The 26521-nt window shown below is 52.7% G+C and overlaps 1 protein-coding gene across 1 annotated transcript in view; it reads left to right on the top strand.

The window, feature by feature from the left end:
* Col13a1 (collagen type XIII alpha 1 chain) overlaps nt 1-25955 on the top strand; it is a 144608-nt gene extending 118653 nt beyond the window's left edge. Inside the window, exons 29-40 of the mRNA XM_071610721.1 lie at nt 199-351; nt 2050-2094; nt 4632-4673; nt 5473-5499; nt 6356-6436; nt 10014-10049; nt 12843-12896; nt 14010-14063; nt 15066-15101; nt 19909-19995; nt 23987-24025; nt 25798-25955. Of these exons, the coding sequence (XP_071466822.1) occupies nt 199-351; nt 2050-2094; nt 4632-4673; nt 5473-5499; nt 6356-6436; nt 10014-10049; nt 12843-12896; nt 14010-14063; nt 15066-15101; nt 19909-19995; nt 23987-24025; nt 25798-25800 (657 nt within the window). The 3' untranslated portion in view covers nt 25801-25955. The remainder of the gene's footprint in view (nt 1-198; nt 352-2049; nt 2095-4631; nt 4674-5472; nt 5500-6355; nt 6437-10013; nt 10050-12842; nt 12897-14009; nt 14064-15065; nt 15102-19908; nt 19996-23986; nt 24026-25797) is intronic.
* The last annotated feature ends 566 nt before the right edge of the window (nt 25956-26521 follow it).

The raw sequence follows: 26521 nt of genomic DNA, 5'->3' as shown, positions 1-26521 counted from the left end.
CCCTCAGGGGATGCAGGAGGGGGCCGGAGGGCTTGGGCTGCAGCCCCAGAAGGAGCGCTAAGAGCCAGTCTAGGGGGCTCCCTTTGCCAGCTCCAAGCAAGCAGCAAAACTCCAGTCCTTGGACCCCCATTCTGCTCCATCCTCCCCCCCCCTTTTCTCCACTCATATGCCTAAGAAGCACTACTGATGTTTCTAAAGGGACCTCGAGGCAAACCAGGAGACATGGGCCCCCCTGGCCCCCAAGGACCCCCAGGAAAGGATGGGTCTCCAGGAACGAAGGGAGAAAACGGATCCCCAGGGAGCCCAGGAGAGAAGGGGGAGAAAGGGGAGACGGGCCCGGCAGGCTCTCCGGTGAGTGGCAGGCCGGCTGGCCCTCCCTGTGCGTGACCCCTGCATGCCCGCCCTGGCTCTGCCCAATGCCAGCCGCTGCCTGAGCTGGAAACCTGGAGGCAGGAATCAGGGGCAGGGGATCACTTTATGAAGACCAGCTTCCTGACTCAGGCCACCTAACTCCTGTTCTGTCATTGTCTGTCCTTGGGAACGTCCCTGAGCCTTGCAGAGCCTCAGTTTCCTTCCCTGGACACCTCATGGGTCTCTGGAAAAGAGAGAGTCCTGGGCATTAAACTGCCTCTTTGGAAGGCAGGCAGAGCCCCATTCCCACGAGAGGTCGCATGCAGGAGTCCTTGTCCCCTCCAGCAAGGCTGCTGACTTGATTTGGGGGTCTTGATGGGGCCTCAGGATTTTCCACCTGTGAAGTGGGTGCCATCCTAGGCACTCGCCTTGGAGGAACGGAGCCTTGCATGTGTGCCCTAGATGGCCACAGGTGCTCGGCATCACAACCCTGAGCTTCACTAACAGAGACCTTTGTCAATCTGTAGGGTCTAGACGGCCCAACTGGGGAGAAAGGAGAACCCGGTGGCCAAGGGAGGCCCGGAGCGACAGGATTGCCTGGCCCCATCGGGCTCCCGGGATTTACAGTAAGGCGAGAGGGCGGGGTCCTGAGGGTGTTGGCAGACTGCTGCAGTTGAAGCCACATGAGCCACTAGCCTAGGGTGCCTGGCACAGTGACAAAGCTACATTAGCCCCGAGCCCGCCCACCCAGCCTAGGGGGTCCTCTTGACGAGCAGCTACTGAATTTGAGTGCACACAGGGTTCTAGTCTCCTCAGCTCACAGCACGGTGACCTCTGTCTTTAGGGCCAACCTAGTCCTAAGGTGTAGCACCTTGGACCTGGACTTTCCTTCTTGGGGTGGAAAGAGCCTTAGAGGCTGATGTCCCTCAACACATCCTCTCCGGGGTGGGGTGGTGTTCATTTCCTATGGCTGCAAAACAAATCACCACAAGTTTAGCAACTTAAAACTACACACATTTACTGTCACAGCTTCTGTGGGTCTTTCCTGGGTCTCACAAGGCTGTGATCAAGGTGTCAGCCAGCTGCGGTCTCAGCTGGAGCCAGGGGTCCTCTCCCCAGCTCACTGGCTGGTGGCAGAATCCAGTTCCTTGTCATCGTAGGACCAAATCCCTCAGCTCCTGGAGGACAGTCCCCTGCCACCTGGCCCTCCCTGTGGTAGGCAGTTCACAGTATAGCAGCTTATTTCTTCAAGGTCAAGATCAACAAAAGGGTCCCTAGTACAGCAGGGCAGAGCCGTGTGTGTGTGTGTGTGTGTGTGTGTGTGTGACATGTTTGCAACACAATCTCAAAATGTCATATGTTTTCGTGTATAACAGGTACATGGTAATTGTAACATGCTCTCAGGAGTGACATGTGCCCTATTCTATGGCTGACAAATGAGTCACAGGTCCACCCCAGGGTCTGTCCACTGCAGGACCACACAGAACAGCAGTCCCTTCCCCACTCTAGAGCCTCAGGGCCTTGCAGATACTGGTCACAGCACCCACCCGCTAGCAGTCTCCCTCCCACAGCCTCCAAGGTGTTCCGTGCTGACACCTGGACCAGCCTAGTCCAGGTCCAGTTGGTCACAGATGCAGGGTCATGCCTGTGCGCTCACACTGGTGCTGGCACTCACGTCCTGGTGTCTTGTGCCCACAGGGAGAGAAAGGAGAAGCTGGAGAGAAGGGTGACCCAGGAGCAGAGGTAGGTCATACCTGCTCTTCCTTTAGTGACTTGGGCAATGATTTGATGGAGGTCTCATCAGAAAGGACAGACTCTCCAGGGTGCCCAGCATCTCTGTGCTCCAGGGTGTAACTCGCAGCTGATTGTCAGGAGAAGGGCAGAAGCAAAGCACAGGCTGGGCCTCCTGAGCAGCACCCTGCTAGGCGCTGAGCCTCCGAGCTTGGCTCTCCTCCAGCAGCATCTCTCCAGGGTTCCCAGAGCACCTGCTGGGTTTGGGTTTCTACAGACAGGAAAATAAACAGACCTGCTCCTGAGGCAGCCCACAGTCCCCAGTCCTGGGCACGAGAGGGACGGCCACTCATAACCGGGTGAGCATCTCAGGTTTGGTCTTGACGACTTTGTAGGAGTTCATCTCAAAGCTTTAGAGGAAGACTTTCCAGAGAGAGACAGGTTCTGTGAGATAGTGAAGGGAAGAACCGCCACGTGGGGGGGAGTCAGGGCAGAGACAGGTGTCAGGAGATGGGAGAAAAGTGGGCACCTGTGTAGACGCAAGGGAAAGCCACGGAGGTCTAGGTTTGCGAGGGAGAGTCCACGCGTGGTGGGAAGACCTGGACAATCCAGAAACCCCCTCAGAGCAAAGGGACAGGCCACCAAGCCTCTTCCTCGTTCCCCTGTGAGGTTCCCTCGCCCTGTCACTTTTTCTTTTCTTTTGGTACCAGGGATTGAACCCAAGGGCCCTTAACCACTGAGCCCCATCCCCAGCCCTATTTTGTATTTTATTTAGACACAGGGTCTCACTGAGTTGCTTAGTGCCTTGCTAAGTTGCTGAGGCTGGCTTTGAACTCATGATCCTCCTTGCCTCAGCCTCCCGAGCTACTGGGATTACAGGCTTGTGCCACCACACCCAGCTCCCATCACCCTTTAGTTCACAGCCCCACCTGGATTTAGTGAAACAGACCTGACTGTGTAATCCCATGTATGTTACTTACTTAGAAATGGATAACCTCCTAAAGAAACGATCCTAAATCCAGAAAGGGCCTTATACACAAAAACATCCTTCCCAGAAGAACTTAAAGTAAAAATTAGAAACAGCCCATGTTTCTAACAAGAAGAAAAGGATTGAATAACTTATTCTAACAATACGAATAGTAATAATGGCCCATGTTTGAGAGCTTTCCTGGTGACAGTGCTGCTGCCAGCCCTGGCTATATAATATTCGTTTCCATTCCACTCAGGAGAAATGGATTCCATGTTAAGTAGAAAGAAACAGAAAACCCAATTATATTTATGTATTTATATGTCATCACAAGTACATTCAACTACATATTATTCAATAAAAACATGTAAGGAAATTTTTAAAATATTAGCAGTGCTTCTCAGCTAGGTAAACCAATGATTTCTTTTTGTTTTATTTCAATTCTCTTAAATTCATAACATATTTTAATGAGTTTGTGCTACTTTTAAAGTTTCATTTTTTAAAATAATTGTACAGGTAAAATTCTTTGAATTTTAATCCATTGCAGATTTGTATAACACTACCGTAATCAGATCTGTGTACGTATTATTTATAATAAGAAAACAAAGTAAACTTTTAAAAAGTAATTTCCAAAGATTGTATTCCCGACAAGGAGACTAGGAGGAAGCTGAATGAAAAGCCCACAGGTCCAAGGGACATTAGGGGTCTTCCTGTGTACCCAGTGCAGCGTGGCCTGGCAGAGGGGTCTTCAACCTGGCCATAGTCTAGTGATTCTATCCCTGGCAGAGGTGAGGCACCTGAGGAGAATCTTAAAGCTGAGGGGTGGGGTGCCCAGCTCAGTAAGGGACAGGCAGTGGCTGACCCTAGACAGTGGGTGTCCAGTTTCATCAGAGACAGACTCCGCAGTGGGCACCATCTCTGTAGAGAAGAAAGTAGCCTGGGCTCCTCCATCTTCACCACCCAGCCAAGTCCTCTTCCGTTGAAACCTGCCCTTGAGGGAAACGGGATCCACAGTCCCTGGATTATCCTTCAGAAACATCCCAGCCTTCCCCCCATGCCTGATAAGCAGTCTCTGCTCCTCTAAGCAAAGGACCTCAAACTCAAATGCCTGCGGGGACCAGACCCCCCACAAATGAATGCAAGATGTCTGAGTTAAAGACAATAGGGGGTGGTGAAGACTGGGGTGAGCCAAGGATCTCATGCCTCGCCCCAGAGGGGCTGGGCCTGGGGTAGGGGGCGAGGGGGCTGCATCTTGCCCCCTTCAGGAGAGCTGTTCACGCACTGAAGTCCTGATGAACAAGGCGTGAAAATAATTCTACTAGATTTTCCAGAGTTTCAAGAAAATGTGGGAGAATGGATATTTTAGGGCCATTTCCTGGCAATTTTTTGCAACATCGTGCAGGCCAGTGGGTTGCAATGGGTTTCTGACCTGTCCTGGGCCTTCTTTTGGGAGACTGTGTGCTGAGCTGACCTCCAGGGAGCAGCCCTGTCCCCCTATGGCCTCACAGTCCTCAGCAGACCCCGGGCTGTGTCAGGAGGAAGGACCACATGGTGTGTAACTGGGCTCCCCTTTGGCTTCCAGGTTCCTGGGCCACCAGGGCCAGAGGGACCTCCTGGACCTCCGGTAAGTATGGACAGCTTGTTGGCAAAATTTCAGTCCCCTGTGCTCAGGTCCCTAACCCCTAACCACCAGCACCCAAGGTAGTCACTACTCTGCTTCCCTCCCATGTTAGACATGCCATCCCAATGACACCGAGGAGCCTGGGCGTGGCCTGGTTCCCTGCAAACTGTTGACCAGCATGGCAGCCTTGGGCTTACTTTGTCACTAAGCTGTGCCCGACATTTACATAATCCTTTGCCATCCAACATCTGTTCCTCCTCTCCGTCCTTCCTGGTACCCAACTGGCAAGAAAACCAGATTAAAATGAAAAGTGACCCATTAAAACCAGCCCCACTGGATTGGCCTTCCTGTAGTTGCAGAAATGTACCTGTGGGGCCCCTTTATTTTGCACCTAGAGGCCCCCCAAGCACCCAAACCAACAGATGCCAGTCTGTACCTCTGCATGGTTCACAGTGTCACCTGTTGTCATTGTAAAGTAGTGGTAGCAATAACGACACTAGTCAACATTTACTGAAACTTACCATGTGCCGGATACTATTCTAAGTACTTTTCATGTGTTAATTTATTCAGTTTTTGTCCGATTTCCTCAATATTCCCATGGGGGCCACAGTTTTTCTGTTGGCTCCTGGCTGGGAAAGGCTGGCTCAGACCCCACCCAGGAAGCCCCAAGCATGGTCTCCCGGCATTCCCTTCCACCTGTCATGGACAGGGCCTCCAGACCACACTGCATGCGAAACCCCTGCTCTTCTGAGGTCCAACAGAGTTGCAGTTCTAATGCACCTTGTTTTGATTCCAAATGTAGGGACTCCAAGGTGTTCCTGGACCAAAGGTGAGAAGAGGTTCTGTGACAGGGGCGGGGCCTGGGGGCGGGGGCAGGGGGGGTGCATCCGTTAAAGCAGAAAAGAGGGAAAGTGCTTCAGGAACCCCAGCAATCCTTCTCCCTAAATGGCATCAGGTGACACTCCATCCAGCGGGGTGCCATCAACATTCAGCACTGACGCCTGGCATGCTGAGGATGCAGGATTTTCCCATTCATGCATACAAAGTGACAGGCTAGATCCTTAGCCAATGGTGAGATCCTTTTCCCGTGTCACCTGCCCCACGCCATCCACTCAAGCTCTGGAGGAAGACAGGTGGCAGCCAAGTGTGGGCCCTCCCCAGGGCCAAGCCCGCGGGCTCAGTTTAGTGAGTTTCTCCCAGTCTCCTCCAGAGCATTTCAAATGAATAAGGGGGGCCGCAGGCTGTTGGCATGACAAGGCCCCTTACTCCCTACAAGACATCCTTCAGGGGACTTTGGGGACGTTTCTTCTCCCAGCTAGTTCATGAGCCTTGGTGCCCTGGTGGTAGAATATTCCAGGCATCTGCCAGCAGATCCTGTAGGATCCCAGTGTTCCTGCCCTGCAAACGTTCACCTATGTCAACGCCTGACCTGTAACTGCCCTGTGCGTTGCCTCCACTCCATGCATCCCTTGTCCCTTTGGGCAACTCAGTGTCACCAGAGGATGCTGAGGTGCGACAGGGTGGTAGATCAGGGATCCTTGGAGTCTCCGGCCTGCCACCTGTGGCCCAGCCACCCCTGCCTTCGCCCTCCTCTACAAACCCCACCCCTGTCTCCAGACCCCAAGAGACAAGCATGGGTTGTCCAGGACGTGCCCTCTGTGACCTCCTCTTTCTCCTTCCTCCAGGGAGAGGCAGGACTAGATGGAGCCAAAGGAGAGAAGGGGGCCCAGGGAGAAAAAGGAGACCGAGGGCCTCTGGGCCTACCTGTAAGTATCTCAGAGCCAGCAAGACCACACTGTAAGGAGCCCAGGCAGGTGGCCCTATGGGGCCGGGAGCAGGTGGGCAGGGTCCTGGGAGTAGCCACTCGAAAACTCCAGGGTCTCAAGTTTCGAGCGTTTGTACCAGAGCCCCAAGTGGCCTTCCTTTCCCACCAGAGAAAACCTTGGGCTCTAATTCCCTTTCCTAGGGTCTCCTCCAGGTGTTCTGGGAAAATGAAAGCTAAACAAGACAGGGCCCACCCAAGGCAAGTCCAGGGGAGAGGCAGACTGGCCTGAGGACAGCCCCAGGACCTGCTTGTGCCCAAGGCAGGGCCATCACAGCCTCCCTTGGGAGCCGAGCTTGGAGATTTGGGAAGAGTGAGACCATGAGGATATTCTCCATCTCACCTGTTTTCCCAGAAGGACCCCCAAAGAACCCCTGCTTTCCCCTCTTAAGTACTAGCCACAGCAGCAAAGCATGCAAAAATTCCTGGTCCCAGCAGGTTAAGGCCACTTGTTCCCCAGGCTCCAGAGAGCTCTGATCTCAGCCTGCCCAGGGCTCACGGCCCCGTTCCTGGTGAGGGCTTCTCAGAAGGTACCTTCTTCTCTAGAAGTAGGGGCTGGGCCAGATGAGTCCCTTTGGTCCCAACTCCAGTGGCCTGATGGCCTTTTACCCTTCAGTGTGTCCTGGTGACCACGCCACAGCCCACTGAGATTGTCACTCTGGATTTGTTTTGCAAGTGCTGGAAGGAGCTTTAGTGCTCCATCTCCCTTATGGTCACTTGAGGTCACATATGAGGCGGGGTCAGAGGCTGCTTCTCCACTGAGGCCGCAGCCTTGTAAAGGGACTCCTTTCAGCTACTCAGACTCCTCCGGCCCCACCCCAGGGAGCCACGGAGAGCAGAGAGCACGGGCAGCCCCTTCCCCTGGCTCGGCAGAGCCTGAAGCTCTGGTCCTATAATCTCAGCCGCCCAACAGCAAAGCGAAAGGTGTAATGACACCCTCATGAATGCAACGAACGTAAGGTTACTGAAGCAGCTGATTTGCTTGAGGTGCTACAGAAAACTAATGACTTTAGCAGACATTTCCCCATGTCGCAAACTGCATCCAGAATGATTAAGCATGTCCCATGGAAGCACCTTCTTTCCCCTCAACCACAGACCTCCCCTCATTCACCCTCATGGCCCTGACCTCCCCAGAGACTGTTGGAGAATTTAGTCAGAGTTTGGCATGCCAATGGCACCGTGACTGCACAGGTAACAGAAACAAAGAAAGTGCCAGATGAAGGACAAAGTCCCCAGTCTCTGTTTAATTCTTCAACTTTCAGTAGAGCCATGGATCAGAGAAATATCTTGCCCAGCTTAAGAAAATTGTAGAATAAGCCTGGTCTGAGACAGCAGGTCACATGGGCTCCGGGGGGTCAGTAGGGAGTGATGGCACCTGTGGTACCCCAGATGCCCAAATGCCTTTTCCCTGGGGTGCAGCCCCTTCTCAGCTCAGCGGGTGGTTGCCTTGGAGGAAGGAGCATTTCACAATCTTTCAATTTTTCAAAGGAAGCTGGACATCCAGGATTTTGTATGAAATCTCCCCATTTTCTAACTTTAGATCAAATTTATTTGCAACCCTGCAGCCCAGACAATGTATGTCCATGGCCCACATAAGGTCTGAGGTTCTGAGTGTGTGTGTCCTCTGCTCCAGGCCTCATAAGACAACCGTGTTAATGCTGCATAGACACAGTCAATGGCTATTAGCTCTAGTTGTTTCCTGGCTGTAGCCATAGTATAGACTGTTTCTTCCCCCTCCACCGTGTCCTGTTGAGTCCCTCTCTGTTGCACTCCATAAGTGGTCCTCGATGCTAGCAGTGCACTGGAGTCACCATACCATTACCCGGGCCCAGTCGTAGAGACTGGTTACATTGGGCCACGCTGGAGCCTGGGCCTCTGTATTATGCAACTTCACCCCAGAGGATGCTATGGGCAGCTGGAGTTGAGGACCCTGGCTCTGGCCTGTGAGTCACGGTCAGTCCCAAAATGATGTGATCCTAACTCTGAGAACCAAGTCCCCGGGGGTTCTATCCAACCGGGAGAATCCTTTCCTGGGGAGGAAGCAGCCTGCTGTCCACCCTTCTCTGCGGGTTTCCTCCACCTTTAAAATCCTGAGGTTGAAACCAGGCATGGTAGCACACACCTTGGGAGGGAGCATCTTGGGAGGCTGAGGCAGGAGGATTGCAAGTTCAAGGTCCGCCTCAGCAAATTAGAGAGGCCCTAAGCAACTTAGCAAGTCCCTGTCTCAAAATTTAAAAACAATAAAAAAGACTGAGTGTGTGGCCCAATGGTTAAGTGAGTTCAGTCCCCCAGACAAAAAAAAAAAAATCCCGAGGTTGAGGCCCTCTGGAAGCAATCTCCAAGAACTCAGCCCTTACCAGTTAGAGTACGGCAACAACGACCTCCTTACTTTCTGGCTTGTCACATTGGAATCTTGAGAGAATGGCCCCGGGTTTTCCTAGATGGATCACAGGACAGCTTCAGAGCCTAGCATTGGAGCAAGAGCCCCTTCCTACCATGGATCTTTGGTCAGCAAGGAGTGAGGCAGCTGCCGAGCAGATGGCTCTGAGCAGCACCCATCTGCCCACCCCTTTGCCACAAGGGACATGTGACTTAGGCCCATCATCCAGTCAGCTTTTTCTATAAAAGGGTGCTTGTCTGGGAGCGTAAGGATGGTTTTTGAGTTTAGGTCAGGTTTTGCAAACTGTTAAGTCTCAGAAAAACGTCAGGCATTGTTAGTGTTATCATCACGGGACCAACTCCTCCCACCAGGCCAGCTTCTACTGACTTTCAAAACTCAGCACTGAGGCCAGTCCCAGCTCCGTGTCCCAAGGGCACGTTTATGTGCTGGAGACAGCTATGGTGGCACACCCCTGTAATCCCAGCAGCTCAGGAGGCTGAGGCAGGAGGATCGCAAACTCACTGTTAGCCTCAGTAACTTAGCGAGGCCCCAAGCAACTCAGCAAGACCCTGTCTCTAAATAAAATATTAAAGTTGGGGTGCTGGGGATGTGGCTCCGTGGTTGAGTGCTGGAACTCAGAGCTGGGTCCCTGGGGTTGGGGAAGGGGGTCCGATCTCAATAGATTTGTAAAAAGAGGCTGGGAAGACTCCTCACCTGGGCCACCCTCTGCGTAAGCCTGTCCCCCCCACAGTGAAGCCCATCCTAGGAAGAACATGAGGCTCCGATTCCAGAAGCCTCCCCAGGATTTCCTTTCTGATGCCCCTTCCCTGGGGCACTGAAAGCCCTTGAGAGAGGGGCCTGGAGAGGGGCTGGAAGGAGCGAGGGCACAGGGTGGACCCGGGCAGCCGTCAGCCTTGGTCCCTCCAGCCTGCTCACAGCTGGCCACAGCCTCGGTGTCTCCATGCTTTTGTTGGTTTCCATGTAAATGCCGCTCCCTGTCCCCCGTCGTGTTGAAGTGCCAGCATTTATGTCTGTCCGAGTCACTGCTCTACTCACCTCTTCCCTCCCTGTTGTCCCCTTTTTCTCCCCCCCCCCATTCCGCCCTCCCCCTTCTCTTGGTCAAACTGTGCCCTTCGTCCAGGGAGCTTCAGGTTTGGACGGCAGGCCTGGGCCACCGGTGAGTGTCACTTCTCTGTTACCCCTCACCCTGCCCCCCATGCCCAGCCTGTGACCCCTCTGTCTGTCCCACTGTGGCTTGTTTCCCCTGTGAGTCGTGCCTTGTCCCTTGTAGGAAGGTCCCATCCACGTTTAGCAGAAGTGTGTTTTCCAGGCCTCTGGACCACAGGCGCTGGCTTGGTCTGAACTTCCCTGTGCCCAGTCTGCACCCAGGGACCCCAGTCATGCCAGGTGTCGGGCACGGGAGGCTGCTCCAGCAGCACCCACCCGGACCTTGAAGGAATGCTGAGCTCACCCTGGGGGTTTGGACCCGTCCCCAGCAAACACGACCGTGTCTATATGTGCCCGTCACTCTGTGTCGTCTTCATGCTGTGGCTCTGTCCATCTTCTGTCTGCCCATGAGGGCTTCCCAGTCCTGTGCAGCCACCAGCTGGTGCTGCGGGGGAGGGTGGCATGGAAGGGTGAGGAGCTGGAGAGCACAGAGGCCAGTCCCAGCTCAGTGTCCCAAGGACACGTTTAACCACACCCCTGCCAGTGACAACACCATCACCTAGCAGGCCAGCAAGGGGGAGACCCTCTGATCCCCTCTCTATTTCTCAAGATTCCAAAAAATGGGCATGCCTCACTCCTGACCACAAGCACTTCTGCTTATGCCAAACAACCAAAGTGTCCTTCCGGTCCCCTCCCCGAGCATGCTGCGAGGTCATCGGAGCTGTGGTGCTCCTGGCTGATGCATGGTACCTCTCATGGGGTTGGTCACTGACTGTCAAGGGCCGGGAGGCTGGGCTTCCTGCTCAGGAGCCATCCCAGAGCCGAGCGTGTGCCCAGCCCCTTCCAGCCGCTGAGCCCCAGCTCTGCCTTGTGGGTGGGGTGCTTTCAAGGCCACATGGCCATGTCCTGCCAGGAAGATGAGCTTCTTGTGAGCTGGTGGAGTGGCACTTAGGAGAGAGGAGAATTTGCAGACAGACAGAGGGAGGCTGACCTTCCCAGGGGGGCTTGCAGGCAGTGCCAGGAGAGCCTAGGACCTTTAGAGGGAGGAGGGCACAGGCGGCCCCATCAGAGCCTCGACTTAATGAATGTTGTTCTGTGCCCTCCTAAAGAAGAGGTTAGCCCAGGTGGTGGGGCACACCAGGCTGGGGCAGGGGACCACTTAGGCCCATGAGTTTGAGACCACCCTGGGCAACATCCTGACAGCCATCTCAAAAATTAAAAAAAAAATTAAAAAAAAAAAAAGAGAGAGAGAGAGAGAGAAGGTGACATGGACACAGCTAGCCCGTGATGACACATATTCAGAGCCCCTGTGCATTGGCGGGCAGCGCCCCAATTCACCAACAGAGCCGTGACTGTTCTCGAGACATCCTTGTGCCTCGATCCTCCACCACAGCCCCCTCCCACCCACTGTCCTCACCGAGCACACCTGTCCCAGGTGCCTGGTCAGAGCTGGGGGCTGATCTGACGTTGTTGGCAGAGAAGCCATGACCCCCCCTCAGCGGCTCATCCTTCTCTCTTGGGCAGGGGACACAGTGCAAACACATGTACTCTGTCCTCTTTGACCCCTGGCTTTATTTTTTTCTCATGACTTTAAAGGACAATGTTTGGGGAAGAAAAGAATCCAGCCCTGTCCAAATGACTAGCTGTGTCTGAGTGGGCGCTGCCCAGGGTCAGGCCCGGCTTTCACACGGGCCTGGAAGCAGACACGTAGGTCACCCTCTTCAGTGCACAGAGGGGAATACTGCCACCCAGACAGGCTGCTTCCAGACAGCGTGGGAGTCTGTAGGCCTTTGCAGCAGGACTGGAGCCTGGCCCAGGGCCTGGGGAGCCCTGTTCTGGGCTGTCACCCAGATCTGGACTGTTACCTTGGCAGTTCCTCAGTGGCACATGCCCATGGCCTCCCTTCTTCCTCACAGTTGCAAATCTGTGCACTGAGCTGACCTGGTGGCTTTTTCTCACGTGGAGAAAATCAGCATGTTCCCACTTGCTTGAGCCCCACCTTTCCCAGGGACACTCAGAGCTCCAGAAATCACCCCCAGGCCCAACCAAGCCCCCTGCCCTTGCCTGAGACAGTGAGACAGAGAAAGGAGACTGTGAATTCGAGGCTTGGTCCAGTCTGGCTGCAGGTGGGAACCAGGGGAAGGTACTTGATGGTGCCACAGGAAGCCCTGCTCCATCTCCAAGCCACGCCAGCCCCCACTCCCTACCGCCCTGAGTTAGGAGAGGTCGTGGCCCACCTCTCTGAAGGCTCATGTGGTGCAGGCTCCCGAGGCCCACTAACTAATCCCCTCCAATCCAGCCTGTTCCAGGACGCGGGGGTGGGCTCAGAAGCCAGGGCCAGGGACAGGTCTGCTGGATGGCCCCCTCTCGCCTGCCTCTCTATGTGCATCTGCCTTGGTCTCTGTGGCATGAAGACCCTCCTGCTGCATGTGAAGCTGCGACAGCAAAGGGGTGACCGCCCTAGGCCCCGCCCCCGGGACAGGGTCACTTCCCTCCCAAGGGCTTCTGGGAGCAAACTCAGCAACCATTCTGCCATTTTCAGCCTTGGCAAGCTTGGCTGTGACATAAAAGGGTTTCGTCCCCCAAATCTGGCTCTGAGGCAGGGGCCAGCGCTCTTGCCTCCAAGGCCCCCAAGCTCCAAAAGGATCATAAATGGCCCCATCAAATGGCCACCCTGAACAAGCCTGGCCTCGCCAACCCTGAAAACTGGGCCCTGGACCTTGCTCATGTCCAGCGGTCGGGCGGGAATCCCGGGGCTCCCCAGCAGCCAGCCCCTCAACTCTCCTTTCTTTCACCCCCTCAGGGTACCCCAGGACCAATTGGAGTTCCAGGCCCAGCTGGACCAAAGGGCGAGAGGGTGAGAGCTCGGTGGGCGGGAGGGCGTGTTGCAGGCCACCCTTCCTCAGCACCCAAGCCCAACGGGGTCCCCACGACGGCCGCAGGGGCTCAGCCCTCATCCCTGCCTTCAGCTGTCACTCCTGGTCACTCTCCAGCAGCCTGGGGGAGCCAGGCAGGCCTGGGGGAGGGGGAGCCTTTCGAGTGCCACAAGTGGACAGAGATGAGATGGAAGCTTTCTCCACTTGGGTTTCTGATCACCTGTCACCTGTCATGGTTCAGTGTGACAAGGCCCCAGGGGGTGTTATGACTACATGTGCCTAAATTTCATAATGAGGTAGGGAAACGGCATAGACAGAGCACCAGGTGTTTAGAAAGACCCTTAGAGGACATCAAGCAGTCAGGAGGCCAGCATGTCAGGCATGGTCCCCACAGTGACTGAGATGAGTGGCCTTGGCAATGTAAGGTGACACCTGAGATCCAGCCCCATCCCACGCCAAGTGGGTGAGAGGTGAGGGTAGTGGAGGCCAGTGTGCAGGACAGCCACCTGTCTTCCTGCACCGGGAAGCCACTGTTCCCACACTCTCAGGATGGGGGCTCTCTGGAGGGCAGGCTGGTCCCCAGGGACACCTGTGGACTTCTCCACCTGCACCAGCAGCTCCCTTCTCTCCATCCACCCACCTTGCTGACTGTCTCCGGGACGCAGAGGGTGGGCATCTCCCGCAGAGGGGCCTGGGCTGCTCTGACATCACTGCCACACAAGGAAACGAGATGACGCTGAGGTTTCAGGGAAGAAGCCATAGCTCCCTGCCCTTCCCCTTCTCTCAGCCACCTTCCTGCTCCTCTTTCTCCTCCCCTGCTTCTCTCTCGGGCCAACCAGTACCCTCAGGACACTGCTCAGTCCTTCCAGAGGGCCCTGGGGGACAGACGCTGCTGGAGGGAGAGTGAGGGGGTTCCAAGACCCTCCAGAGCAGAGTCTGCACCCGTGACACCCCACCTCTCACACAGACTTTGCTTCCAGAGGGTTCTTTGAGGAGGCCGGAGAGGCTCCCAGTCTTTGTACCAGAATAGGAGCTGGTGATGGAAGACTGGCACCTCACCAGGGAGGGTTCATGGTTTCTTTCTCTCATTTCAGGGCAGCAAAGGAGACCCAGGGATGACAGGACCAACGGGAGCAGCTGGGCTTCCTGTGAGTCTGGTGGAATCAGAGGTTTCTCTCTGCCCACCCCTGTCCCCCGCCACCCAACAACAAGGTCAAAACAGTGTCCAGAACCTGAAGCACAAATCTCGAGCTGAGGGAGAAGTCTCGTTCCCATGATAGAGGGAGCTGCCAAGAGGCCACTGCGAGGTGCTAGAACTTCCTGGGGGCCCTGGCAGGGGACCAGGTGCTCAGCCCTCTGGCCCATCTCAAGGGATGCAGTAATGTCCCAAGCCCTTCTACTTGAGCCTCTGTCATGGACACAGAGGGGCCTCCCAAGTGAATGTGCCATGGTTCCTGCCCTTGAGGAGGGGTAGAATCAACTCCAGATCTCTGTGTCACAGAAAGGAGATGTGCTGTGAGTCCCAGAGCTTTCTCAGGGCAGCTGGACCTCAGGGAATGGACCTAGCATCCACCCGTACGTAGTACATTCACCTGTTGGCTCGTTGTAAGGGTCCAGTGTCTGCCCTGAAGAGCCTGGACCTCTGCTTTTTCCCATCCGCCTGAAGACTGAGCACATGTGGCCTGGGTGGGCTTGTCTGGGCCAGTCCCCCTCCCGCTCGTTCCCCTGGAGCAACTGCACCTTGAAAGAGGGTCTGAGAAACTGCGAAGTCATTGGCTAGCAAGGGCCTGGCAGGAGAGCCAAGGACTTCTCCTCCGCCAAGAGCACTGCGTGCTGACTGCTTGGCCTCCGACCCACCACTCCTCCGTGTGCGCCATCTTGGAAGAACATGACTACGAGCCAGGATATAGGCTGGGAAGGAGGATGGCCATGTGGCTCGGTGGCTAGGTGCCCGCGTTCGATTCCCAGTTCAATAAAATAAAATAAAATAAGAAGAAGAAAAGAAAACTCATTTGTCTCTAGGTCAAGTCCCCCTCCTGTCCCTGCCTGAATTAGGGGTCCATAAAGCTCTTTCTGAGCCTGGAGGGAATGACTGCCTGACTGTTCTGTCTTTCCCATTAACGTGTCTTTCTGTCTCTGATTTATTGCAGGGTTTACATGGACCACCCGGGGACAAAGGGAACCGGGTAAGTCTGAGCCCTACACTTGAGCGCTGGTTACTAACGTCTTCCTGAAGGGCTGGAATGATCAACGAGGGATTCTTAGCCCAACATGGAAAATACCGTTTCTCCTGATAAATCACCCTAAATCGAAAGACTTTAGAATGAGGGCCTTTATCCACACACAGCATGCGGAGAGCCGGGGGCCTAATCTTGAAATTGAAGTGTGTGTGTGTGTGTGTGTGTGTGTGTTTCCACATTCCCCGGGGACACTGAGTTCCAGTGGCTGTCAGCTTAGCATGGCCATACAGAGCCCAGTGTCCAGCGCTCTCCATGTTGCCCTGATAATGTCCCCTAAATGATGCTTTCAGACCCATTCCTACCTTGTCCTCACCTTCTGCCAGGAATTCCAGGGTACTGGCAAGAAGAAAAACCCAGAGGAAAGCAGACAGCTGAGTCAGCAGCCAAGGCCTTAAGAAAATACCACGATTTCTCCTGGAGTCAACAGGACTCTGAAATGAATTGTGCTTTCCAGACCCCCTTCCCTCCTGCCGTCTTTACCACGGCACGCTAACTGTTCACGGCACCCTCAGCCTCTTGATGGCTTATGACGCGTGCCACAGCCTTGGCTACTTGGGTCCAGCTGTGATCATTTAACTATATCTGACCCAGAGAGGACCTGTAGGTGCTTTCTAGAAGGTGTCTGCTTCTACCTCGCAGGGGTTCTCCCTGGGCTGCACATGCCCCCTAGAGGCCCAGGAGCATCTTCTAGTGGGTCATAAAAATCCAAGGATCTTAGAAGGGAAGGAATGGGAGGAACAGATTGATGGAGAAATGCAACCTGGAAAGATAATAAAATGTACTGAGGTCCCCCTGAGAGCTAGGGCACACACCTGCATTCCAGAATGCAGCTCTCTGAACGCTGATACCATGTCCATGGACAGAAAGTCCCAGGTGCTCTGTGTTTACGTACGGCAGCAGTTAATTCCATTTCCTTCCATCTAAGAAGCGCTTCCTGAGCACTCCTCTGTTCCCAAACACTCTTCATTGGCAGTTGGTCAACACCACTTCAGTTTCTCCCACAAATTCTATAAACCAGAGAGAGCAGACAGAGCTACCCCTACCAGACTGTCCATGGCAAGACTCAGTCTAGAAGTCATTGGCTAGCAAGGGCCTGGCAGGAGAGCCAAGGAATTATGGCCGGTCTTTCGGGCCTCTCTGTGATCATTCCAGCCCTTCCTTGGCATACTGACCTCCTTTCTAATTTATTTCTAATGTGTTCTGGTTTTCTTTATTATAGTCCACTTGTGAAATCGATTTCTTAAGACTTTTTCAGTTGGCTGAAGGCACTGAGCCATGTGAAGATCGCAGGTGACGACAAGGGTGTTGCTCGAGAGGTGGAGGCGAAGCGCCCTTGTCACAGGTGGAGGGAGGGGGAGGAGACAGCCCAGGCTGGAGACTCGGATGCCAAAGCAATTGGTGTTATGATGATCCCCTGAGGCCCCAGTGGGAAGATATTCACGTCCCCTTCCTGGTGTTCAACACTGCCCCTGTCCCATGTCTAAATTAGGAATGTGTCATTTAGGCTAAGTCAAGTACAGAAAACAGTAAAGTAGCTCAATGCTTCCTTGGAGTTCACCAGAAAGAGCCGGGTGACTTATCCCAAAGAGCACGTTTAGAACCCAAAGCACAGTCTGCACCCTTCATCCAAGAGACCTGACTTGCAGGTGCTCCAAGGGTCTCTTCTAAATCCCGGCCTCCTGGCTCACACCTGGTTCACACCTCTCTAGGCACTGCTCTGAGATGTGAGGCCTTGGTAATGAAGCCTCCTAAACAAAGAAAGGCCCAGCAGGCTGGCGCAGGCTGGCACAGGGCTTTGGACTTTGTTTGGTTTTGTTTTTCTTCCTGAAAACTCAGGATCTTGATGTTTCAACCAGGTGAAATGCCAGAGGGTGAGGGCAGCATTCTGGTTAGAAACCTCCGTGTTACCTGGAGGTGAAGCTAGAGAGGCTCAAATCCCCCACACACCTGAGTTTGGGAGGAGGCTTCCTGTAAGACAGCCCTAAGCTTTGTCCTCATCAAGCCTGGGGGATCCATCAGAGATTTGTTCTAGCCTTCAGTGGGCTAAGACAACCTTAAATAGGCTGCCCTGTGTCCCAGCCACGGGTGGCCTTATAACCTCTTTCCTGTGTTGGAAGAAAGAAAGAAGGTCCTCGTAGAGGTGGGCCAAGGCCCAGGTGCAAAGCACAGAGCCTAAGGGTGCCCCAGACAGCAAGAACAACACTATAGCCTTGTCACCAAGGGCACCCTCTCTCTCTCTAAGTAGCTCTGTGAATTTGACCCAAGAACCATGTTTAGGATCAAAAAATCAGTCAGAGGCAAAGGGGAGCATGAATCCAGTCATGTGGTCATCAGAGAGTTGGGGTATTACCCTGGAGCTGCCTGAGAGCTGGCCAACTGGAAAGGTCTGAGCATGCTGTGAGGAGCCTTGCCACTCCCAGATGCCTGCCTGGGGTGTGTGCACGCATGCACGTGTGTGTGTGCATGCATGGTGCTTGCATGTGTATGCATGTGTGTGTGTGCACGTGTGTCCCTTCCTGAGCCCTCCACGTCCCAACTCCTTCTCCTCCACGCTCTTCTGGCCTGGGCCTGCCTCTTCCTTTATTCCTTTGGTCTTTCTCCTCCAATATGCTCACCCCTGGGAACCCCATGACCCTCATCCTCTCCCTTCCCCTTCTCCCCTTGCAATTTATTTCCTCTGAAATCAATTTCATACATTTATATCTATTATTTTAAAAATCTCTGCCTTGACTTTATTTGCCCTTTAACAGTTAGAATCCCTCCCTGCTGGGCCTCTTCTGCCCCACTGCAGGTGGGGACAGGGGGGTGGAGGAAAGCTCCTGGGCCAATACCTGTGAAGGCTCGGAACACAGTGCTCCAGCACATGCTCCACCCTGTGACCCTCGGGCCAGTCATCCAGGGCTGGACTACCCCACCTCCGGACAGCTTTGCCCACTGATCTCCTGACCCAAAGAGAACAAGGGGCTGCACTCCAAGATGTACCATGGTTTCCCCACCCAAAGAGCTGATCCACCATTTGGGAATTGCTTATGTTATGATGTTCTCGTTGGTGGACATGTCCTCAAGCCAAGGGGACTGTACCTAGTATGCACATACATGTTTTTTAAACACATGTCATTTTCTAATTCATTTAGAATAATGCATTGGCAATTGCAGACAACCTCTGGAATCAAGAAATTGGGCAATTTTCAAAAATCCAGGGAAACATCAGAAGTCTTTTTAAAGACTACCTCTTTCTAACAACTGAAGACTGTGCTGTTTGCCACTACAGGAACATGGCAGACACGAAGCTCCAACCCTAAGATTTGCCTCTGGAAGCAGCTTTAGTTCCTATACTAACAGGAAATAATAGTCAGTTATTATTATCAGGAATTATGACTTACTGAGCACATACTATACGTTATTATTAAGAAGCATTTAATATGTACAAAGACTTCACAACAAATCATTAAAGTGGGTGTTTGTACCCATTTTACAGATAAAGAAACTGAGACTCAAGAGAGGTTATGCAGCTTCCCCAAATCAGACCACTGACCTATGGCAGAATCAGCTCTCACTCCAAACCTTTGTTCTCCTCAACACACAGGAGAAACCCTGTGCAAGTCCCTTAGTCTTCCTAAGAGAGTTCCTGGGAAAACTCTTAAGGGACATACTTGGCCACTTTTAAGGAAACACAACGTATAAAAATCCAACTCTAAGTTCATTACAAGGTTGATTTTTTTTTTTTTTTTTGGTATCAGGGATTGAATCCAAGGATTTCTACCCCTGAGCTTCACCCCCCAGCCAGTACCCCCTCTTTTTTACTGTATTTTGAATCAGAGTCTCACTAGGTTGCTGAGGCTGGTCTTGAACTTGTGATCCTCCTGCCTCAGTCCCTGAGTCACTGAAATTACAGGCAGGCACAATCATGCCTAGCTCGATACTTCATTTTTAAGAATTTCCCACAGCCTTTCTTTAAATGAACCCTGACATTTAAAAAATAATTAGGGCTCAGTTTAGAAAGATGACATTTACTGAAGCTTCTCAGAAATAAATGAATTCCTTGAACCATCATGTCCATCCACAAGTAGCTGTCTACAGCAAAACAGAGTACACAGAAACACCATCAGACTTCACACCAGTGTGAACCATATGGGAGGAGCCAGCTGAGAGCATGCACACACAGGTGCACATACACACACCTGCCGGCACGGGCACATACCCACACTGTTACACAGGCATGCACACTGCACTTGCACGCACGAGCAGAAGCACACCCAGGGCTCCACCTAAAATCACTTTGCCTCCTAAGAGAATGTCAGAGGGCTGAACAGTGATTGGGACAAAAGGTAATCAGCCCAACGCCCCTCAAAAATAGACCCTCCAGCAGAGGGAAGGTGATGTCCCTTTAGCATCCAAGGGACATACTTGGCCACTTTTAAGGAAAGTGATTATTGATTCCAGAGGTTGTCTCCAATTTCATCTCAGACCCTCTCTGGGCACTTGTACCTTCAGTCCCCATTTCCCACCACCTCCGGCTTGGAGGTAGCCCTGCCTCCCTGTCCCCCACCCACCTTGCTGGGCCAAACTCTCAGATGTTTCAAGCAGGGATGTGGGTGTGGACCTCACATCCTAATGGGGAGACTATCCTAATGAAGCGAATCTACTTTTCCTTCTTTCATTTTTTTTTTCTGTCTCTAACCTTAACATATGAATAACCTTAAAGTTTTGATGTTCTTTTTTTTTTCCCCTTGAACTAAACCATCACTTACAGGGGGAAAGGGGAAAGAAAGGATCTAGGGGGCCTAAAGGGGATAAGGGAGACCAAGGAGCACCTGGATTAGATGCCCCCTGTCCACTGGTATGTTTTCATTTCTCACTTGCATTGTTCTGGTTTTTTCCTTGAGGTTTACAAGCTGGAAACAAAGAAGGCAAATAGAGTATCTGTTCCCTTGAAATCCCGCCGGCTGTTGGTGTTGCCTTAAAACCACAGCTGCAAATAATTAAGGCTAAATCCTTTTCCTTTGAATGCTCTTCCTTTGAAGATGCAGAACAATGGATGCTTGGAAGTGAAGAAACCATGTGGAGAGGGAATTGGGGCGGAGGCCTTGGCTCTTGGGTTCCAGCATGGCTCTGGGAGCCAGGGTAGCCCTTGGGGACCATGAATTTGCCTTCTTTGTTTTGGGCCACTTTGGTGGCCAGCGGTTTGGTTGTCTCAATGCTCACTCGGTCAGGATGCAGGACACCAGAGTTAGCATCTCCTGAGGGTCACTGATACTTCTGGGCAGAGCGAGGCCAGACCAGGGGCTTCTCTCCACAAAGCCTCGCAACACCCACCAGCCCCCTAAAACCCGGAAAGCGGGAGACAGACACCCGGCAGGAAGGCAGCCCCCATGAGCCAGGATCTAAAGATTTGTGGCCCCTCCGCCAGGCTTCCCAAGTGCTTTTCAATCCATGTGAAGGTTCTAAAAATTATGATGGGCTGAAGTTGAAGTTACCTGTACTTGTTTGGTGTGGGTCTGTAGAGGGAGGTGTGGGTCCGCAGAGGGGGCTGGCTGTGCGTGATGAGCTCTCCGAGTGCTGGCGTCTTGCCCTTATTCGTAGGTGATCTAAGGGTCCTGCATCCTGGCCAGGGTAGGACTGCGCCTCTCCACTCTGCAGCTGGAGCTGGCCAGCCTTGACCTAAATAATCATCGTGGTTGGTTTCATGAACAGGGACACCGAGGTTTTAAAGGAGAGAAAGGGGAGCCGGGGTTACCAGGGCTGGACGGACTGGATGCCCCCTGCCCATTGGTATGGCATCACCCTCCCTTGCCCGCATGGCCAATTTGGGCTTCCCTACGTGTGTGGTTTGTACCTGCGTGCCCCTACACTCCTGTTCCTTCTGCCCAGCTCCCACTTCCTGTGGCGTCTGTAGACACCAAGGGTCACCCTGCCTGTGCTGGGGCACCCGGCCATGCTGCCCTCTTGCATGCAAAGTTTGTTGGGGTGTTTTCTTGGCCTCCCGCAGCCGCTTCTGCAGCACATCTCCTTGTCTGGGCCATCCTCCCACCCTTGATGTAGGACAGGCGAGGCTGGACACCTGAGGAACGATCAGGAAGCAGGTTTATGGCTGCAGCGGTCCAGAGGAGGCTTGTGCCTAAAAAAAAAAAAAAAAAAATCTCTGGACCATGAGTCTGGGGAAATTCTTTGAACTTTATACCCAGTGGGAGGAGAGGTTTGAAGGTTTACATGAAAAGTGCTTTTTGTTCCATTTTTTTTAGACTAGACAGACGTTTCACAAGTCTTTACCACAAAAAGTAGAAGTAACAATTCTTGGTTCACCATCAAGTTAGCGGGCAAATTTAGCTTTTGCAAGACACAGCACTTGGCCCTTACAGAAAATAGGAAGCTCCAAACCACTCTGAGTTCTTTGCAGAAATTTTTGCTGCTATTCTGTTAATAAGAACAATTATGATGAGTCTCTGGAGAAGCTTAATTACAGAAAGAGTCTTTTGGATACGAATAACCTGATCTGCTTCACCCTGAGGGCAGTTGGGGCTGCATCTGAGCCTCATTGCCCAACTGCTCCTAGGCAGATCTGCCACCTGCGTCCAAACTAGAAAAGTGGGCGTCCTCTGGATAGCTTCTTAGAACTGTGACTCCTTTTTCTTCCTGTGTGCTAGCTGAACACCTGGCAAAACGTCGGCCTGCCTCCGTGCCCCTTCTACCCCTAGCAGTTTGGCAGTTTGGCAGGGGACAGGTAGACATGCTTCTAGACATAGGGCAGGCTGAGAAGTGCCAGAACTGTGGTGGAGAAGAGGGCTACCTGCCTATTTTTCCAGGCTGGGTCACTGTTTAGGTGACACCATCAGAACTAGGGGATAGTCCCAGATCAGGTGTTCAGATCCCAAAGAGTTCGTCCTCATTTAAATCCCTGAAGACAGTACAAGACCCTTGCTTGAGGTCCTGGTCACTCATCTTCCAGTGGCTCACGCTGAAGAGTCTGGGGGAGATGGAACAGGCAGGAGGCAGGGAGATGGCCAAGGATCTCCACGTAGTCCTCTTAACTAACTACAACAGAAGAAGGTGGCCCTCGATTCCAAGGGGACTGGCCCAGGAGGTTCCTGCTGGCCCTGTGCTTTCCCAGGAAGGCGGGAGTTCAGCCTCACATCCCTGCCCTGGAGTCACTCAGGAATCCTCCTTGAATGAAAAACAGTTTAGGAGTGACTATAAAGCCCCTTGAACGACACAGGGGACATTTTAAGACCAAAAGGACGAGCAGGCAGAGAAGCACGCTTCCGGACCCCGCGCGTCCTGCACATTGACCCCCGCCCCGCCTGCCGCATGTGCATGCGTGTTTCTTAACCGTGGAGTCATCCTTGGGCTGCGACCCCCACACACCACCCCCTGAGAACCCTGAACTCTGAGGCCGCGGGCCAGGCTGCCCTGTTCCTCCTGCACGTTGCTGCTTCTTCTCTGCCAGCCGGCACCCATCCGCTGCCCCTGCCACCATCCACGTCCCAGTGGGAATGACATGCAGCCCACGGAGGCTGGGCTCCCTCTCAGAGTCCTGTGTGCAGAGTGCCACAGCGCAGCCTGGTGGGCCGAGAAGGGGACAAGGGTCACCGTAGAACTGTGGGATGCACTCCTGCCACCCCCTCCCGACCCAGAGGGGAAATGGAGGGCGTCCTTACTTAGCCATTTCCACAGTTATGTTTTCTCCAATAACATCCCATAACCATGTGCCTTTGCCTTTTAATTTTTTGTGGGAATGCCCATAACTTCCCTTTCTCATTTCCCATCCCACCTCCTGCATTGTGTTCTTGTGGCCCTGGGGGCAGGGGAACTATAGATCAGGCCATGAGATAACTAGACATTGACCTTGGCTCAGCGCTGCTGAATGCCAGGTGATGAGAGGTTGGGAGTCTGGTGTGGGTAGGGGAAGTGGGTTCAGGGCACGGAGGAGTCCTGAAGACTGAGCACTTGCTCCAGCCCCCAGAAACCCCGTGCCTGCCTCTGTCTAGCCCTGGTACCTGAAATTCTGGAGTCTGGACTGCCTTCCTAGACCTGCCCTGGGTTCAGCTCCACCCTCCCCACCTTGCCTCTAGAAGATTTTAAGTTCCCCTGGGGTATTCCAGAAAGAACAGGATGTTAGGCCAGAAGACTGGAAGAGTCCGTCACTGTGGGCAGAATATCCTGAGGTTACAAGGTGCTCCATGTACCACAATGAGCATTTGCTACATGCTCAGCTATAGCATTTTGCCCCAAATACCCAGCAATGTCCAAGGCCGGGCCAGAACAGTTTGTCCTCTAGCTGAAGACCTCTCTGGGTCACATTGCAATGCCCCTGAGGCTGCTTGTCCCTTGAACTCCAACCTACCCACTGACCTTCATGGAACTGTCCAGATATCCTCCTGTGCTCAGGAAGAGAGACAAGTAAGAGATCAGGGAGTGGGTGGGCTGGGACCCTCATTGCATATCTCCCCTTGCCCAGGTTTTGCAGAGGAAGAAATTAAGGCCCAAGTGCGAGGTGACTTGAGCATCCAGCACTTTATAGAGCTGGAGCAGAGACTGCCTCTCAGGGCACTCAGGGTCATCTGTGCTTGCTGACTGCACAGGCTTGGACAGCCCCTCTTGTCCTTGCACTGCAGGTACATGTGACCTTAGCCAATGTCAATGTCAATATCAAAACAAAAACAACTGCATGGGTTTCCCATGCTCTTGCAAGGTTTTGACCTCAAGCAGAGAGAAGAAATAGGCAATAGTGGGTGGGTCGTGTCTGATCATTGGCTGGAAGGTTTGTGGCTCTTTTTACCCCTGCCCTGCTTGCTTGGCCTGAATCTGAGGCTCTGCTTCCCTTCTCCTTGCAGGGTGAAGACGGTTTACCAGTCCAGGGCTGCTGGAACAAGGTAAGCTTCTCAGGCTTGCGCTGCCTGGGGACAGGGGTCTACTGCCCTCCCCCATGGTGCCTTAAAGTTTGCAGTGCTTCCATTCTGTCTTTCTGCAGATGGGGCAGGAAGACCAGGGTGGGGAAAAGCCCTCCTTCAAAGGCAGGGTGCCTGCTAAACATCCCAGGTGCTGCTGCCCTCAGAGGACTTTTTAAAATGCTTTTTAAGGTGTCCGCAAACCCCAATATATGGAATTTCCATGTAGCCACCCAGACGGGCTCCGGGCTGTGTTTTGAAGTAGATTACCAATGCCTGCTCTCGTGGCATTCAGATGAGGTCATTTAAGCCATATAATGGTATTTATCCAGATGTAAAACATCTACGCTGCCCAAACTCTCAACTCACATGGCTTCTATGCCTCTGGATTGCCTGGCTCTCCACCCTGCGCTTCCCCCTGAACTTGAGCTGTCAGGGCCTGTGTCTGCTCAAGTGCCCCTGCAACCCAGCCTCTTCTGGGTTCCCAGAATCCCCACCAACAATGACATTTCACTTACTCACACTTGCCTTGGCCTTTGCCATCATGAAGCACTCTGAGGCCACAGAGCCGGCTCTTCCATGAGATCCCCCACCCAGCCAGCACTCTCCAAGGCACAGGACTCCCCACCTAAGGGCCACTGACCTACAGATCCGGAAGCCCCCCTGCGTCCCCAGCATAGGTAGCAGCAACCGTGCTGCCCCGTGCAACATCCTCCACCAGCCCTCCTCCACCAATTTCTCAAGGTATTAGTGTGTTTCTTCTTAAATCCAAGCCCAAGCTGCTAGGGAGTTGGTGCTTCGCTAGTCCAGTCCTGTTTCGGGGATGGCAGAGCCACGCTTACCAGGAGACAGATAAGCTCCCCCGTGCGATGCTCAGATGCTCATTAGCTCACAGGGTTGGGTAAAAGCAGCGAAGCCATGGAGACGTTATGCACTAGGCTGAATACCACTTGAAAGCCCAATATTCAAGGGAGATGCCTCCCCAAGAATCCGCCCCTCACACCAAAACTCACCCTCTTGTCCAGTTCCAGAAAGACCTAGTTAAAGCTTCAAGGAAGCAGGTAAGGAGTGTGTCCTGTAAGACCCCCAGGCCCTTTTCCCCCTAAAAAAGAGAAAAAAAGATTTTCTTGTTTAAGTTGGCTGCCAGTTGTCAGGAAATTGAAATACTTGAGCTTAACAGAGGAACCACAGCCACTATCCACACCTACAACAGAGCCAGGCACAGTGGCACAGGCCTGTGATCCCATCGACATTCAAGGTTGAGGCAGGAGGATGATGGCAAGGTCAAGGCCAGCTGGATAATTTAGGAGACCCTGTCTCAAAATAAAAATTGGAAAGGTCTGAGGATGTAGCTCAGTGGTAAAGAATCCCTGGGTTCAATCCCCAGTGCTGCCAATAATAATAATAATTATAATTTTTAAAAAAGGACCATGACACCTTAGGAAGCAACTAGAGGCCCTCTTAGCTATTCACTCGCTGGGACCTTGCTGTGATCAACCTGGCCTCTAAGACAGCACAGAGAGTGCCCTCTGGTGGGAACAAGGGGAAATGACTGAAAGGTGAAGATTGTGTTTCCCACCCTCAGGGGGCTTGAAGTCCACTGAGTTTCTTCCCACTAGGAGCCTTATGATTCCTCAGTTTCCCTATCAAGAGCCCTCATGCAATTTAGGATGAGATACACCCCCTTTCTTTCAAGGAAGGAAGTATCCAAAGACCCCTTGAAACTAACCGAACGTTGTTTTGATTTTGTTTTGCAGTGATGCCTCTAACCTTGGATTGGCCTGTGTGTGTTTTGTACATAGAATATTTATTTTTATACAGTTTTCACTTTTTGAAAATGCCAGAAGTATGATGCATCTTACAGATTATTAAAAAAAAAAAGAGAGAGCGAGAAACCTACATATTTTGTACAGAAAATAACCCCTTCCCTTTTGTTTACAAAATGTTTTGTATAAGTCTGTGTCTCTAATACACTTTCTGTTTGTGAGTACGGTCCTAATGTTTGCATGATATTTGTGCACACTTATTAAGTTTCAAAGCTTAATAAATTATCGTGTTTCAGTGCCAAAGGGGGCCAGCCAGCACTGAGGTGCTGCTAGCTCACGTGTGAATTCACATACACGTGGAGGTTCATCACGTTTGCCAGACTAGGTGTATCTGAGAATATTGTAAACTCTTGTGGATTTTCATTATTAAAAAGAAGAAAAAAGGAAACATGGCAATTCAGGATCCTGATTAACCACTCAACAGACTCTTTCTTGTGCAAGCAGGAAATCCCAGAAGCAGGGGTCCTCAGAAGTATGGAGCAATGTTTTGAAATGTTAAGTCCAACAGAGAGAGAGGGAGGGAGCTCTATGAGGCAATGTCTATTGTAACATTTCCCAAGTTCATCCCAGAGCCATTTAAGCATGGAGGGTTCTATTGTGCCTGAGACCTCCAGGAACACAAAGGGGCCATGTGCGACTGCTTTGGGGTTTTGGT

This window comes from Marmota flaviventris, chromosome 4 (genome assembly GCF_047511675.1).
Source record: "Marmota flaviventris isolate mMarFla1 chromosome 4, mMarFla1.hap1, whole genome shotgun sequence".
In the NCBI taxonomy this organism is placed as follows: domain Eukaryota; kingdom Metazoa; phylum Chordata; class Mammalia; order Rodentia; family Sciuridae; genus Marmota; species Marmota flaviventris.
Note: the sequence above shows the minus strand (reverse complement) of the source record. Positions and strands in the feature narration are given on the sequence as shown.